General features: G+C 39.4%; 1 protein-coding gene across 2 annotated transcripts in view; it reads left to right on the top strand.

Annotated features, from left to right (window-relative positions):
* Positions 1-12,011, top strand: part of xpo5 (exportin 5) — a 14,921-nt gene extending 2,910 nt beyond the window's left edge. Inside the window, exons 5-32 of one of the 2 annotated variants that reach the window (XM_005744826.1) lie at positions 961-1,143; positions 1,240-1,266; positions 1,365-1,550; positions 2,414-2,490; positions 2,578-2,755; positions 2,838-2,921; positions 3,021-3,146; positions 3,232-3,322; positions 3,420-3,548; positions 3,967-4,082; positions 4,181-4,336; positions 4,529-4,570; positions 4,655-4,744; positions 4,859-5,058; positions 5,138-5,240; positions 5,936-6,117; positions 6,229-6,329; positions 6,421-6,517; positions 6,630-6,766; positions 6,932-7,029; positions 7,123-7,169; positions 7,398-7,507; positions 8,556-8,615; positions 8,729-8,823; positions 8,910-9,017; positions 9,851-9,988; positions 10,377-10,541; positions 10,806-12,011. In XM_005744826.1, coding sequence (XP_005744883.1) covers positions 961-1,143; positions 1,240-1,266; positions 1,365-1,550; positions 2,414-2,490; positions 2,578-2,755; positions 2,838-2,921; positions 3,021-3,146; positions 3,232-3,322; positions 3,420-3,548; positions 3,967-4,082; positions 4,181-4,336; positions 4,529-4,570; positions 4,655-4,744; positions 4,859-5,058; positions 5,138-5,240; positions 5,936-6,117; positions 6,229-6,329; positions 6,421-6,517; positions 6,630-6,766; positions 6,932-7,029; positions 7,123-7,169; positions 7,398-7,507; positions 8,556-8,615; positions 8,729-8,823; positions 8,910-9,017; positions 9,851-9,988; positions 10,377-10,541; positions 10,806-10,952 — 3,273 coding nt within the window. In that variant the 3' untranslated portion in view covers positions 10,953-12,011. Of the gene's footprint in view, positions 1-960; positions 1,144-1,239; positions 1,267-1,364; positions 1,551-2,413; positions 2,491-2,577; positions 2,756-2,837; positions 2,922-3,020; positions 3,147-3,231; positions 3,323-3,419; positions 3,549-3,966; positions 4,083-4,180; positions 4,337-4,528; positions 4,571-4,654; positions 4,745-4,858; positions 5,059-5,137; positions 5,241-5,935; positions 6,118-6,228; positions 6,330-6,420; positions 6,518-6,629; positions 6,767-6,931; positions 7,030-7,122; positions 7,170-7,397; positions 7,508-8,555; positions 8,616-8,728; positions 8,824-8,909; positions 9,018-9,850; positions 9,989-10,376; positions 10,542-10,805 lie in introns of those variants that run through there. The other variant, XR_312034.1, reaches the window with a different exon arrangement.
* The last annotated feature ends 1,620 nt before the right edge of the window (positions 12,012-13,631 follow it).

Raw genomic sequence — 13,631 nt, 5'->3', positions numbered from 1 at the left:
GCCTTAGAGGCATCAATGAAACACATGAGGACAGATGAATTTTTAGCCCTATACAAACTGACTATTTCCTTGAGTGCATATATGCACATGTCAGTGCCGTGCTTTGGTTTGAAGCCAAACCGATTATCCAGAGAAGAGATGAACACACTAACTCTATCAAACAAGATTCTTTCTAACACCTTAGATAAAATAAAGTAAGATAAAATACCATTTTAAAAACATCAACATTCATTTATTCGGATACTGCCTTTTTGGAGCCGGCTCCAAAAAATCATATTTGAACAAGGGGGCAGAGTGCTTATTTATAAGCTGAGGTTAAGAAACTTGGTTAGCAAAATGCATTTATAAACCTTACAGCTGCAGTAGAAGGAAACAGATTCCTCATTAGTGCTAAGTAACAGATGAATAAAATACTATATGTCACTCAGACTTTGTCTGTAGCACAAACTGTATATTTTGACTGTATATTTTCCAGATATTTTTTTTTAAAAAGTATTAAAAGTGCTCCAAAAAGCTTGAGCACATATAAACACCATACGCTGCTTGATAAATGTATACAACTCTTTCATGCTGAAACAGCAAATGGCTTTGAGGCTTCCTGAGATCTGTCAGTCCCCACATTTATGGGGGCATTCTTTAAAACATAATTTCTTTCAGTGGGGTGAACAACTTAAAATGCTAGAGAGATGTAAGCATTTGTTATCTTGTGCGTGCTTATCCTTTAATGTAATGACAAGCAGTCAAACTTGTACCATGTTTTTCATGGATGCTTAAATGTTATTAGGTCTGACTTGATAAAACTATCATTGCATCTTTTATGGAAAAGTGAGCATTCAGACACATTCTTGATAATCCAAGCTGATTTGTCACGAATCACTTCGTTAAAACTGCTGTTACAGCCATTTAAAGCTAGATAAAAGCAAATCAAGGAAAAAAAAAACATCCTCTTTGCTTTCACAGGAGGCCCAGACAGAGTTGGTCATGCTGATCCTTTTGAGGCTGGCTGAGGATGTGATCACCTTCCAGACGCTGCCTACCCAGCGACGCAGAGACATACAGCAGACACTCACCCAAAACATGGAAAGCATCTTCACTTTCATGATGGGCATTCTTCAAATTAATGTGGAGGACTATCGTAAACTGGTTAGTGGAGTCCTGACCTCATTTGTGTTGCAAGAAAGTAGAAATTGAAGAGTAAACTGACTTTACAATATTGGTCTTCTTTTTGTTTTCATCTAGAAAGGTTCTCCTGGAAATGAACTGCAGGTAAGAAAGCGTCAGCGTGTGCCTGCTTTAATATTCTAAACTTTGTTAATCGACTTGATTACTTCACTTTGCCCCCTTATAATTTTTCATCCACACAGATGAGAGCTCACTGTCGAGTTGCCGTGGCTACGCTGAATACACTCGCAGGCTACATAGACTGGGTCGCTCTGGTGTACATAACCTCCGGAAACTGTCATCTGCTGGAGATTCTGTGTCTGCTGCTGAGTGAGCCGGAGCTGCAGCTCGAGGCAGCGGAGTGTCTGCTCATTGCTATGAGCCGCAAGGTGAGTCGCTGGGACAGTATTCATGATGGCTTTCAAGAGATTTTGTCTCGGTTTGTCAAGTAGGCACTTCTGTATGCAACCTTCTTTTATGAGATGATAGAATTGCCAGACAAGCTTTTCTAGTTTCTTTTCCCAGCAGCTTTCATCAGTGTGATCCTCTGAATATACTAATAAGTCCTGCAGAATTGTGTTTTTTGCAGTTAAATTGCTTTAACGTTTATATGTATTGTGCTATTATAACCATAATTACATGAGCAATGCACAAGTCTAATCAGGACACGTGAATCATGCAATGACAACAAGGTATGAGTCTGAACAAGTCCATGAGTCCATTTCCTCTAGGTTCCAGGTAGGGTTAATAGAGCTCATATCCCAGTCATCATAACTGACTTGTTTTTTTTCTTTTATTGGACAGAGTCATAAAATTTCTGCCATAATAGAACTTTGAGTAGAATTTCTAATGATCATATTAATAGTGTTATAACTTCAGCAATAACTCAGTCAAAATTAGGAAACGCACAGAAAATGACGAAGGTGCTTTTGTCCTCGCAGCAGATAGAACCGCATGTTGGATTTGGCAGAAATTTCACGCGGGATGTTTGTTTGACACAATCCTCCCCATGGATAAATGGGAATACAATGAGTAAATAAGTGTTGAGGATGGGAAATATTTGTTTAATCTGTCTTTTTAAAAATCCTTATACACTTTGAGAAATTTTACTATTAAAATAACTCTATTTTTGATCATTTAGAGGCTTTCTTTTGGGGATTTAGAGTAGTCTTGCAGATCAGACCAGTAATACTACATTATGGTAAGCTATAGTTTTTTTACTACCAGTTAATAATCTGTCATTCTGCCACAGGGCAAGCTGGAAGAGAGGAAACCATTCATGCTTCTGTTTGATGATGTGGCCATCCAGTATATTCTTTCTGCAGCCCAGTGAGTACAGCTGCTTCTCTCCACGTCTCTGCAGGCTTCATGCTAGCACTTCTACTGCAATTTAATGGTTTGTGTGTCTGCTTACAGGACAGCAGATGGACTTGCGATATATCAGAAATCCGCAGAATCATCATTAAGTAGCCGTGACTCAGAGCCCTCCATGTGTACCTCTAGAGCAGTGGAGGTGGTGGAGCGGCGTTACATCTTCCTGAAGAGGCTCTGTCAGGTCCTGTGTGCTTTGGGAGGTCAGCTTTGCTCATTAGTGGTAAGTTTGGCCATTTTTAAGCACTTTAGATATTCGTTTTAAGATTGAAGATGGGTAACAGTTTCTCATCTTTTCTCCCCAGGGTTCAGACGTAGAGGTTGAAGTACCTGCAAACCTCAGCAAGTACATGGAAGCCCTTTTAGCGTTCACTACGCATTCCAGTCAGGTGAGATACCTCAGTAAAAAGATTGGACCCTTTTTGAAGTAAAATTTCATTTGAGTGAACAGCGTGTAAAGAAAACGACTTCTCTTTATTTCACTGCAGTTTTTAAAGTCCTCAACCATGGCGACATGGGGAGCTTTGTTCAGACATGAGGCTCTTTCAAAGGATGCAGCTGTTGTCAAGATGGCTGTCAAATTTCTTAGAGCCTCTATGACCAACTTAGTTAAGGTGAGGTCGTGGTGACAGCAATATCATTCACAGTGTGACCTAAAGCCAAACAAAGTGTTAATAACTTTCATCTTCCCCTCCTTAGACTGGGTTCCCGTCTAGAGACAATAACCCAAACTGCGAGTACTCCCGTGTGGACTTTGACAGTGATGAGGACTTCAACTCTTTTTTTAATTGTAAGTACCGGGGATTCAAGTTTTGCTTCAGTAGTTCTGACTCTTTTATTTTGTGCATACCTTTATGGTTTTCATTGTTTCTTTTGGTGCTTTGCAGCTTTCCGAGCGCAGCAGGGGGAAGTTTTGAGGAGCACATGCCGCATTGTTCCTCTAGAGGCTTTCCGGATAGGAGCAGAATGGTTACAGTATCAGATTACTAGCCCAATAGATACTGGAGATAACGCATGTAAGTGGTCTTTGACACAATACCAAAGAGGAAATGATCGCTGTTTTCACACGTGTTTTGGTTTACTGCTTGAAGGGATTTTTATGGCCATATGCCGATAGTTAATTCATCATGTAAAATACGTAATAATATTACAATAATTTAAGCCTGGAGTTAATTGGGAAACTAGAGCAGTCAGTTTGGGAATAGCAAACTCATATTGCTACTAACATATAAGCTTTACAGTTTCCTTTCGAGTCTTTTAAGGACACTAAGGGAAAATTGGGGAAGGGCTGATATATTATTGGCTGATATTGACCCTGATGCCAACTTTTTTTTGTGCAGCGCATCCTTAGCAAAACCTTAAACACAAGTTTCATTTCCATATTGATGGCTGAATCTGCCGTGAATGGGCGCCTCTCCCTTTGCATCTCTCTAGCTAAGACTGCAGAGGGCCTGTGTTCCCTCTTGTCCCCTTCAGTGGTCCAGTGGGATGCAATGACGGTCTTCATGGAATGCATGGTCTCGCAGATCATTAAAAGTGTGGATGAGGAGGTAAAGGAACAAGTTTTCTGTAACAGAATGGAAATAGCAGTGTAAAAGTAATCGTAGTCAAACTAATAAAGAAGGCTTTCGCTCCTTCTGCCTTGTAGAAGTTACCCATTGATCAGAGCATGGAGCTCCTGCAAGCCGTGCTGAACTACGAAACCAAAGACCCGCTCATTTTGTCCTGTGTGCTCACCAACGTCTCTGCCCTTTTCCCATTGGCCATACACAGACCACACTTCCTGCCACAGGTCCTCATCAAGGTAAGTTGAGCTGTTACTGGTTCCTGAATAACATTTACTATGTGAATGTAGTTTGTCACAAATCAATCAGAAAGTTCCTCCTGTCACATATTTTTGCTCGGTGGGGATGTTTCTTGTATTCACACCTTCAGCTCATTTGGAGGAGTTTGTTTTAATAATGTGGATTTTGAATGGTTTTGTTTTGTCCTGCAGCTCTTTAAGGCCGTCACATTTGAAATTGATCACGAACCCAAAGTAAGTTTCCTTCACGGAGTCATTTTTACTTCATCTTCATGACAACTGTGGAAAACAAATGTATTCTCCTCCTGATGTCTTCAGGCACCTTGGACTCGAGCTGTGAAGAATGTGAGGAGGCACGCCTGTTCTTCCATCATAAGAATCTGCCGGGATTACCCACAGTATATGCTGGTAATGGACTATTCTATTCCAGTTAGCTTAATAGCTAATGATAATTTGTCTTTCTGACGTTTCCGTATAGAAGTAAGTCAGTGTCTTTAACGATGCCCTTTTTTCTTTCTACAGCCTTGTTTTGAGATGTTTTACAATCATGTGAAGGAACTGTTTTCGAGCGGAGTCGCGCTCACTCACATGGAGAAATGCGCCCTGATGGAAGCTCTGGTTCTCATCAGTAACCAGTTCAAAGACTATGAGAAGCAGAAGGCGTTTGTAGATGAACTGATGGCCTCAGTGGTTGCAGAGTGGACTTCAAATGAGATTAGGCAGTGAGTTTGAATTCTCTCAGTGTGCCTCAAATTTAACACGATAGCGATAAATGATAGTTTTCTCTTCTTTGTTTTTCAGTGTGTTGTGGAACCCAGACACATTCTTGTCCTTTATTGGAGCAGATAAGGTGATCACGGAGCAAAAAGAAGATGCAGATACAGCAGCCATTAATAGAGGCAGAGTAAGTGTATAGGCGTGAACTCATTTATGTGGAGGGATACTGCCATTGGAGATCACTGTAGGTTTGCTTGTCTCACTTTTGTGTAATGACAAAATGTCGTAAGGGAAACAGACGTTATTTGACCTTTTAAAGGCATTGCACATGGACGTGTGCTCACTGACGAAACTTGTTTTTTGCGTTGTGTAAGTTGTTTATTACGTAAGCAAAGAAAAACTTTCCAGACAGAATGTGCCATGTCACCAATTTTTTATTTTTTATTTTTTTTGCACCAGCCACAAAAGCTCATATTTCAAATTCTGACGCAGTTTTTGGCTTGTCGTTGGAGTTTATATTTTATTAATAAACAAAGCTGAAAACCATCTGGGTGTAGGCCCTGAGGTTTTGTGGCAGCTATGTGACTGTAACTAGGTGTAGCAAGGCTACACCTAATCTAACGCAGCATGGTTAAATTTGCTGATTAGAAATAAACACAGAGTGCAGCTGTGGCAAATGGAAAACTTTTTTTTTTTAGCTATTTGATGATAAACAAAACTATTTGACAAACTAAAAATGCTGGTGATAGATATGACACAAAATTTCAAAGGCAGTCGTGTTATAAGAACGGATAAAAATTGCTTGTAGTTAGTTGTAACAAGGTAACTTGTAACTGTTTAATCCTTTTTTTGTATTTTCTTTTTAATTGAATCCTCCTCTAGTTGAGCTTCTGTTTGTATGCTATATTGGCGGTGGTGAAGCGGGCACACTGGCCTGCAGACCTGGAGGAGGCCAAGGCTGGTGGCTTTGTTGTGGGCTACACTCCTGCTGGAGCTCCCATGTACAGAAACCCCTGCACTGCCCAGTTTCTGATTTTGATGCCCAATTTACTAGCACTAATCAGGTGCGCTTGTACCATGATGTTACAGAAATTTGTAAAAAATTATTAATTATCCTTTTTACCGTACTGATATGTTGATTATTGACTTTCCCCTCTTGTTATTCCTCACTGCAGGACTCACAACAGTCTTTTCCTGCCTGAGAACATGGCCCGTCTCAGTGAGACCTTCAGCAGAGCTCATGAGATCATGGATAGTGAGAAGAAAGTGGTTCTTGGTAAGATGAGTTTTGTCCACACTTTTTACCAGAAGTCAGCAATCACCTTAAAAAAAGACCGTGGTCAAACTTAAGTGCATCCCGTCTACAGGTCTCTCTCATCATCTTTTGGATATTTACGACTCTCCCGTGTGTAAAACCATGATAGAGCGCATGCAGGGATTTTTCTGCACATTATATGATAACTGGTGAGAACTGTGGCTTTGACAGCTTTAACCCAAATTTTTCTTGCCTTTTTATATACCTTACATGTTGTTAAATTAAGTTTACCTCCAATTTTGCTGTTTTTAATCCATGTAGCTACCAAATCCTGGGAAGTGCAGGTGTGTCCCTGCAGCAGGAGTTCTACAACATCGACAAGTTGGCTGAAGGAATGGCTGGCTCTGCTTTCGTCTCCCTCGACCATGTGCCCGATCACAGACTTCGCCCAATGATTCATATCCTTATTTGCTTTTTTTTTTTTCCTTATTTGATTTGGTCAGCTTCTTTTCCCCTTCTCCTCCATGCTCCAATTCAGTGATGCACACCGGCCTGCAAGACCTGACATAATTAAAACTGAGCTAAAGCTTTACGTAAACTTTACATTTCCTTGACAAGTGTACGTCTGTTTCTGAGGCAGCTGGTGCTGTCTTGTCCCCAGGAGTACTATGAAAGTCTACTCTGCCCTCTGCTGGGACCATTGTTTGGCTACATGCTGCAGGTCAGGATCTCCACACCCACTGTTCTCTTCTTTTAAACTTTTTAGCCTAAAATGTGCTAAATATCATGGCTGTGTTTCTTATTACTGCTTCAGAGACTCAACATGAGGTGGCAGGTCATCAACCAGCGGACATCTATCAAGTAAGTTTTGGCACAGTGTTTGTGATCAAATGAATTTTCAGCCCATAAGACAAAAATAACACACACATACCCCAAATATAGACCATAATGAAGACTTTTCTTATCTGGAATGGAAATTTCTCAATTGCAGTTTGAAAAGGAAAAAAAAAAAAATCACTGCTTAGTTTTTCCTCATAATTCACCTTTTTTGTGTGTTTTTTTTTTTTCCTTTTTCTTTCTTTTTTTCAGTGGTGAGCATGAGGAGGAGGAGTTGGTTTGTCAGGAAACCCAAGTGACCCAGGAGATGTTGGAAGAGCAAGTAGTACGCCTGCTGACGAGGGAGGTGCTGGAACTTCTCAGTAAGTAGTGTCTTTAGTACCGCTTCCCACTCGCATACATGTTCATTCTAATGCACTATTGCCAAGTTGTGAAAGTTGAGCTTTTGGAGCTAATGTTGGTTTCAGAGCACATCAGAAAAGTGCAAATCTCAGCCACAAAGGCAAAGCTGTAATTCTACATTTTGTGGTAGATTTTTCTATCCAGTAGGATTTGTCTTTGGTGAGTGATAAGATTATGTCTGAGTTTATCCAGATTATGAGAAGTATAAAAGCACAATACATACATACATAACAAACAGTTGTACTTTTTATGCCATTATTAAACAAGGAGCCAGTCACAGAAGGGCTGCAGAAAAGATGTGAAACTCTGCGTTAATGACTTCTCCCTGAGCTCTCTGGAGTCAAGTGCTCCAATTAAGAAGCTAAAAGTGGAAGTGTTTGCAGAGAATTGCACCTTCTTATAAACAAAAGTCATACAAAGTCTGATTGGCAGATAATATTTGATTGAGGATGTTGCTGCCAAAGTGGTATTTAAAGTACGAAATTTAAGATCCCCTCCAAGAGTTGAATCTGTTCATCTGGATGTAGAGTTTTCAGTAAAAAGGGAAAGACCATCTCTGAATCAAGGAAAGTTTCTCCCACTGAAAACGCTACGTCCACATGAACAGAATCAGGTTTTGGGGATTTCCTTACCTGGATGATTGAGCATCTAATCAAGACACTAAACTTAAGAGTGCACACTCTTTTTCAGCCTGCATTGTGCGTGACTGCTTAACATGTATTTTAGTTTGGTTTAGTTTGATCACTCATCAGTGCAGAAATGCTGGTAATTTTGAAGTGTAATTCAAAGAGAGCTTCTTTTTGGAACATGAAGGTTTTTGTGAATTTATAGCGGCTTAGGTAAATAGTTTAAGGATTTTTGCGGTTACTGTGCATTGTGCCATGAATATCCAAGGTTTTGTGTCTATGTAGTGGGTTTGTTTGTTTGGGTTTTTTTTAGCTGTCTGATTAGCTTTTAAAGATGGAAGTTCAGTTGTCAAAACATCACAATTGTCTCTTTTTGTTTTAGCTGTGACCTGTATTTCCAGAAAGGTATCTGAACCTGCAGCCAATAAGGAGGAAATGGATGGTAAGAGTTAAACTGGAGAATTTGAATTAACTGGATGATTTTTATTCTGGCGTATCTCTTTATTTTTAATTAAAATTTGTTGTTGTTGTTGTTGTTGAAACATGCTCTTGCAGAGGAAGATATGATGATGGATTCAGTGCAGTCAGTGTCTCCTGCTCAGCCCACAGAGGAGCTGACAGAGCTGGGGAAATGTCTCCTGAAGCACGAGGTCGACCTAAAACGCATCACGTATCATTCAGAGGAAAGCACAGTTGTACATTATTAAAAACGTAATGCTTCTTTTTCATTTCTCAGAACCTCTACATGTCCCTGCTGACCCTGTCCTTTACCTCACTTTCCTGGAAGGATGCCACCAACTGTCATCGCACTGCTTCACTGGTCTGCTGGACTCTGCTGCGGCAGGTAGCACATTTAATCTAACCTAAATACAAGGCAGCAGCTTTTTGATGCTCTCATCACACACGTTGCTTTTATGCACAAGCTGTCTGGCTATATTTAACCCAGATGTCTTTAAATGTGGGACTCAAGTATGCACAACAGGTTCCTGAGGACTGTACTTTATAATGAAATGCTATGTAAGCAAGAATAAGTTGTGCATTTGTTTAGGATTGATTTCAGCATCACAGTGTGTATATATGACCCAAAACATAAGCCTGTGCTTAGTGTATTTAAGGAGATTTTATTAAGTAAGATTTTTTTGGGTAACATTGGCGGTTTATAGCACAGAGGACTGAAGTGCTATAGGCTTACACAGGAAACGGTGGTTGGAATCAACAGTACATTTTTTTACATTTTTACCTTTTGAGGTTACGAAAAAATGCCTTGCAAGATTTTAAATGGCAATATTTATGGATGTCATTTAAGGGATTTGTAAAGATGTGATGAATTATCAGCTTAACATCAGTATAGGCCAAATGTTCACGTTCATGTTTTAATCTGGTGTTTTTCTGTCAGTTTTGCATTTGGGTGCTTGAAGATGGTGTGACAAAAGGCTAAAGTACCTTCAAGTTATTCATGTATAATGAAGACTTCTTTGATTCTCTGTAACAAAAGAGGAGAGTACCAACAAAAACAAATGTCAACAAAACAAAATACACAAGACATTGGTACTGGCGTCAGGTAGCATCCGTATGAAAGCAGAATTTAACAAACACAACCCTAAAATCTAACGATCTTTGATCTGGGAGGTGGCTGAATAAGTGTCTTGCATAGCTTTATATTTCTCTTGTCTCCAGGTTGTTGCAGGTAATCTTCTTACTGAAGCTGTTACGTGGTTCTTTACCAGCGTTCTCAGGGGCCTTCAAGTTCATGGGCAGCATGAGGTCTGCAGCTCTACCCTCTCTCAGTTGGCAATGCTCATCTATGAAAACCTGGTGAGGCAAATTTTGAACATATCTGACATATTTACATATTTGCTCTTTTTTCCCCCCGCCCTTTAGAGGACTTATTTTACTTTCACTACTAATCAATCTGTTGTCTATATTCTGCTTTGACCTATAAAACGACAGTTTATAGTGAAAAAGTCTTGATCAGAATGAAAGATTTTTCAAGATGTAAACTTAGAAAAAAACAAACAAGAATTTGCAAAGCTGGAATCGGCGAAGATTTGAGAGTTTTGCATGACAAATAATGTCTGTCTTTGGGATGAAGTAAAATTGACTTTTGTTTTTGAGACTGGTGTAATACATTCCCAAAATTTAAGTTTCATATCATTTTGCTTCCTTATATTGTATCCTTTTTAAATGTCTGTGTCCCTGTTAGCGGCCTCGCTATATGGAGCTGAGAGGAGTGATGACCCAGATCCCAAACATCAATTTGGAGGCTCTGGACCAGTATGACCACAGGCTCATGGACCCCAGTGCCCAGAAGTTTGGAGAAAAGAAGAGAAAAGACCAGTTCAGGAAGCTTATTGCAGGAACTGTTGGGGTAATGCTACATTTCCCCACTAGAGAGCAGTGCTTCTCTAGTATATCCGACTGTAGATGGCTCATTAGGAGTAACCATAGACGCTGGCGTTTTAGTGCAAGTCATTACTCAGCAGAGTGATTCTGGCTGTGTTGTAAATCTTCTGTTCGCCGCAGCAGAAAAATGTTCAGCAGCTCAACAGGGCCGGACAGTCTAATGAAATTCTTTCCTGCAGGTCTGGGATAGCTGTGTTTAACCTTTCCTCTACCTGTCCCCTGCCAACAGAAAGCTCTGTGCCAGCAGTTCAGGAAGGAGGTTCATATCCGGAATCTTCCATCGCTCTTTAAAAAGCCGAAGCCAGATAAGGATATAGTGAACAATGAACCTCTGGGCCTGGCAGCTCTCTTCTCTCCCAAGAATGATGCCCTGTAGGAACACAAAGCAAGTCAAGACTTCACGCTGATTGAAGACGGAGTTGTGTGTAGGACCACCGTCTCTCCTAAACATCCTCCAGCTGGGGCAGTGTGGCGCTACCTAACATATCTGTCAACACTGGTGTTGCTTCAGTAGGTTGTCTTTTCTTTTAACCTACATCGTGCAATGCCGCCGTTCATGCTTTATAACTGCTAGTCATTTGTACAGTCAAGTATCACAAAGTAGGGGACTTTTTTTTTTTTTTAAGTTCCTTTTGCGCATAAATGAGATTTGTAGACTCTACAGAATCTGTAGGGATTATTTCAGAATGAAGTTCTTAATTAATATTTATCCATTAATATTTGCACAGCTGAAGAAGCTGTAAAGAGCCACAAGACTAGTTTTATTTAAGACTTTTCTGCATTCTTATTTTACTTTGTGCTTCTTCATTTTTAGTCGCTGTATTTTTCCATTTCCCAACATCAGGACACAAGAGGAACTATTAAGTGTAGCAACTTGCAGTTAATCGTATCCAAGTAAAGCAGGTCGGTGTGCAGTTAGCCTGTTGGGGTACGATGAGGGATAGAGTGCATTTGTGTTATGGCATGTGGACAGGTGGACTTTTTTTTTTTTTTTTCTTTACAAAAAAAAATTAAAGAATACATTTTGGAGGTTAGTGTTGGCAGATACGTTGGTACCCATGCTGCTGTTGCATCCCGCGTCGAAAAGAAAGACCCGAGGGGGAAAAACTGCTGGTGCACATTTCTCTGTTCACTTTTTGTTTTGTTTTGGGGGTTTTTTTTCTATTGACTGGACCAGCTTGAATTAATTTTCTGATTCTGAAGGATGTGCTGATGGTACCTCGAGTGTGATGTTCTTTATAATGGGGTAAAGTTCCTCTGTCTATGTATAAACTAAGAGAGGAAAAAGTAATGGATTATATGAATGATTTATTGTAGATGTAAACAGAACAGCAGTCTGTTTTGCAGTTATTTTTTGCCAGTTCTTCATATCGCCACATGTGAAAACGGCCCGTGTACTGTTTCGAATTGTTAATTTAATGCAGAGCACATATCATACTACAAATGATACAACCGCAGTCTGTGCCAAAACACTCATTGTAAATTTGTAAGCAGACAGTTGTCTGACAAATCTAATTACACGTAACTTAAGGAGTATTTAACAGTGAACTCAACTAATGTGTAGCTTAATCCAAGTGTTCCTGTTGTGTTCTTGCTGTCTGGTTTTTGTTTTGTTTTTATTTTATTTTTTTCAATACTGGTTTTGCCAACCAGGAAGAAAGGTGAACCATCACTACATTCCTTTATTGTCCAAGGGATTGTTTTTCAGGATAATTTGTTGGATGAGTTTTGCTCTTATGGAGCCATCAAAGCAGTTTGTTTTGTTTTTTTTGTTGTTTTTTTTGTGTGTGTGTTTTTTGTTTTTTTTAATTAAACTCTTCACATCCTTTTTCTACATCTTGAATGCTGTTGAACCTAAAGCAAGCTGAAGTACTTCGTTAGTTATCAAAACTGTTTTCCTTTTATCATCAAACTGTTCCCCTGTCTTTGTGCTGATTGTTCACATGTGGTTATTTTTAAAATGTGTTCAACACTAAAATGTAATGTACAAATGAGAAAATAGGCTTTTTAAAAGTGTAGTGTGGTTTATATTTTTGTTTTGAATAAAAAACAAAACAAAACAGTATCTTTTTTCCCCCCCCCTCTATTTATAATATATCAATTACAGCACGTTCACATATTTTTCTTTGAATTAATTTCCAGATGCAGCATCTAAAACATTAGAATGACCTTAATGGGGATGTAGTTTTGAAAACTGAATCTAAATCTCGAAAGGGTGAAAAATACTTGAAAGATGGGGAATGTTTTCAGACTCCCATATTCTTTGTGCTTTAAGTTTAAAGATTTTTTTTTTTTTATTAAATCTCCCGTTCAAATCTAGTATCAAAAGCAGTAAACTGAGGTGAACAAATACTGCAAATATTTTAATCATGTGGATATTGACCATAACTTGACCCATTAGACCTTCATTTATGTCTGTTATGCATATTAAACTACAATATACTATTAGCAGTTGCTCTTAACATGTGTAAGATTTTTACACATTTTTACAAGCAGGCTAATAAGCTCAGGTGTAGTCTAATCCTCCAAAACACAAGGAGGAGAGAGAGAGACACTGTAATCACCCAAATCGCATTATATTGCCAAATCTGTACTTTTCAATTCTGCATCAAACTGTTTTGGTCAGGTTAATTGCTTTTATAGTCCTTCAAAACTGCCTAAACATCTTCATTTATCAGTCGCTATATTAATCTTATTGGTGCGTGTATTATGGAGAAATATTCAATTCGGGAGAGATTTCGCGATCACATTTAGACAAATCCACCTGGCCTCAGCAGCTTAAGGAAAGGCAGTTCACGCTCAGACCGGTAGGGGGTGGTAAAGCAGCAATTGCTATCCGGTTGTTCAGTCTGACGTCACTAGCCGTGTCTGGGCCTAAACTCAGATGCGGGTCCATATATCAAACAATCACTGTGGCATTACTGAGAGTTGAAAAACTGTCTAAAGTCTTTCATCTGTAATAAAATGATCAGCGTTCTGCTCTACCAGGTGTAACAATTGAGTTTAACATCCAGGCATCCATGAAAACGGAATTTATGACATTTAACGGAGTTAG

This window comes from Pundamilia nyererei, unplaced genomic scaffold (assembly GCF_000239375.1).
Source record: "Pundamilia nyererei isolate P.nyererei 1_Seehausen unplaced genomic scaffold, PunNye1.0 scaffold00149, whole genome shotgun sequence".
Taxonomy (NCBI): domain Eukaryota; kingdom Metazoa; phylum Chordata; class Actinopteri; order Cichliformes; family Cichlidae; genus Pundamilia; species Pundamilia nyererei.
Note: the sequence above shows the minus strand (reverse complement) of the source record. Positions and strands in the feature narration are given on the sequence as shown.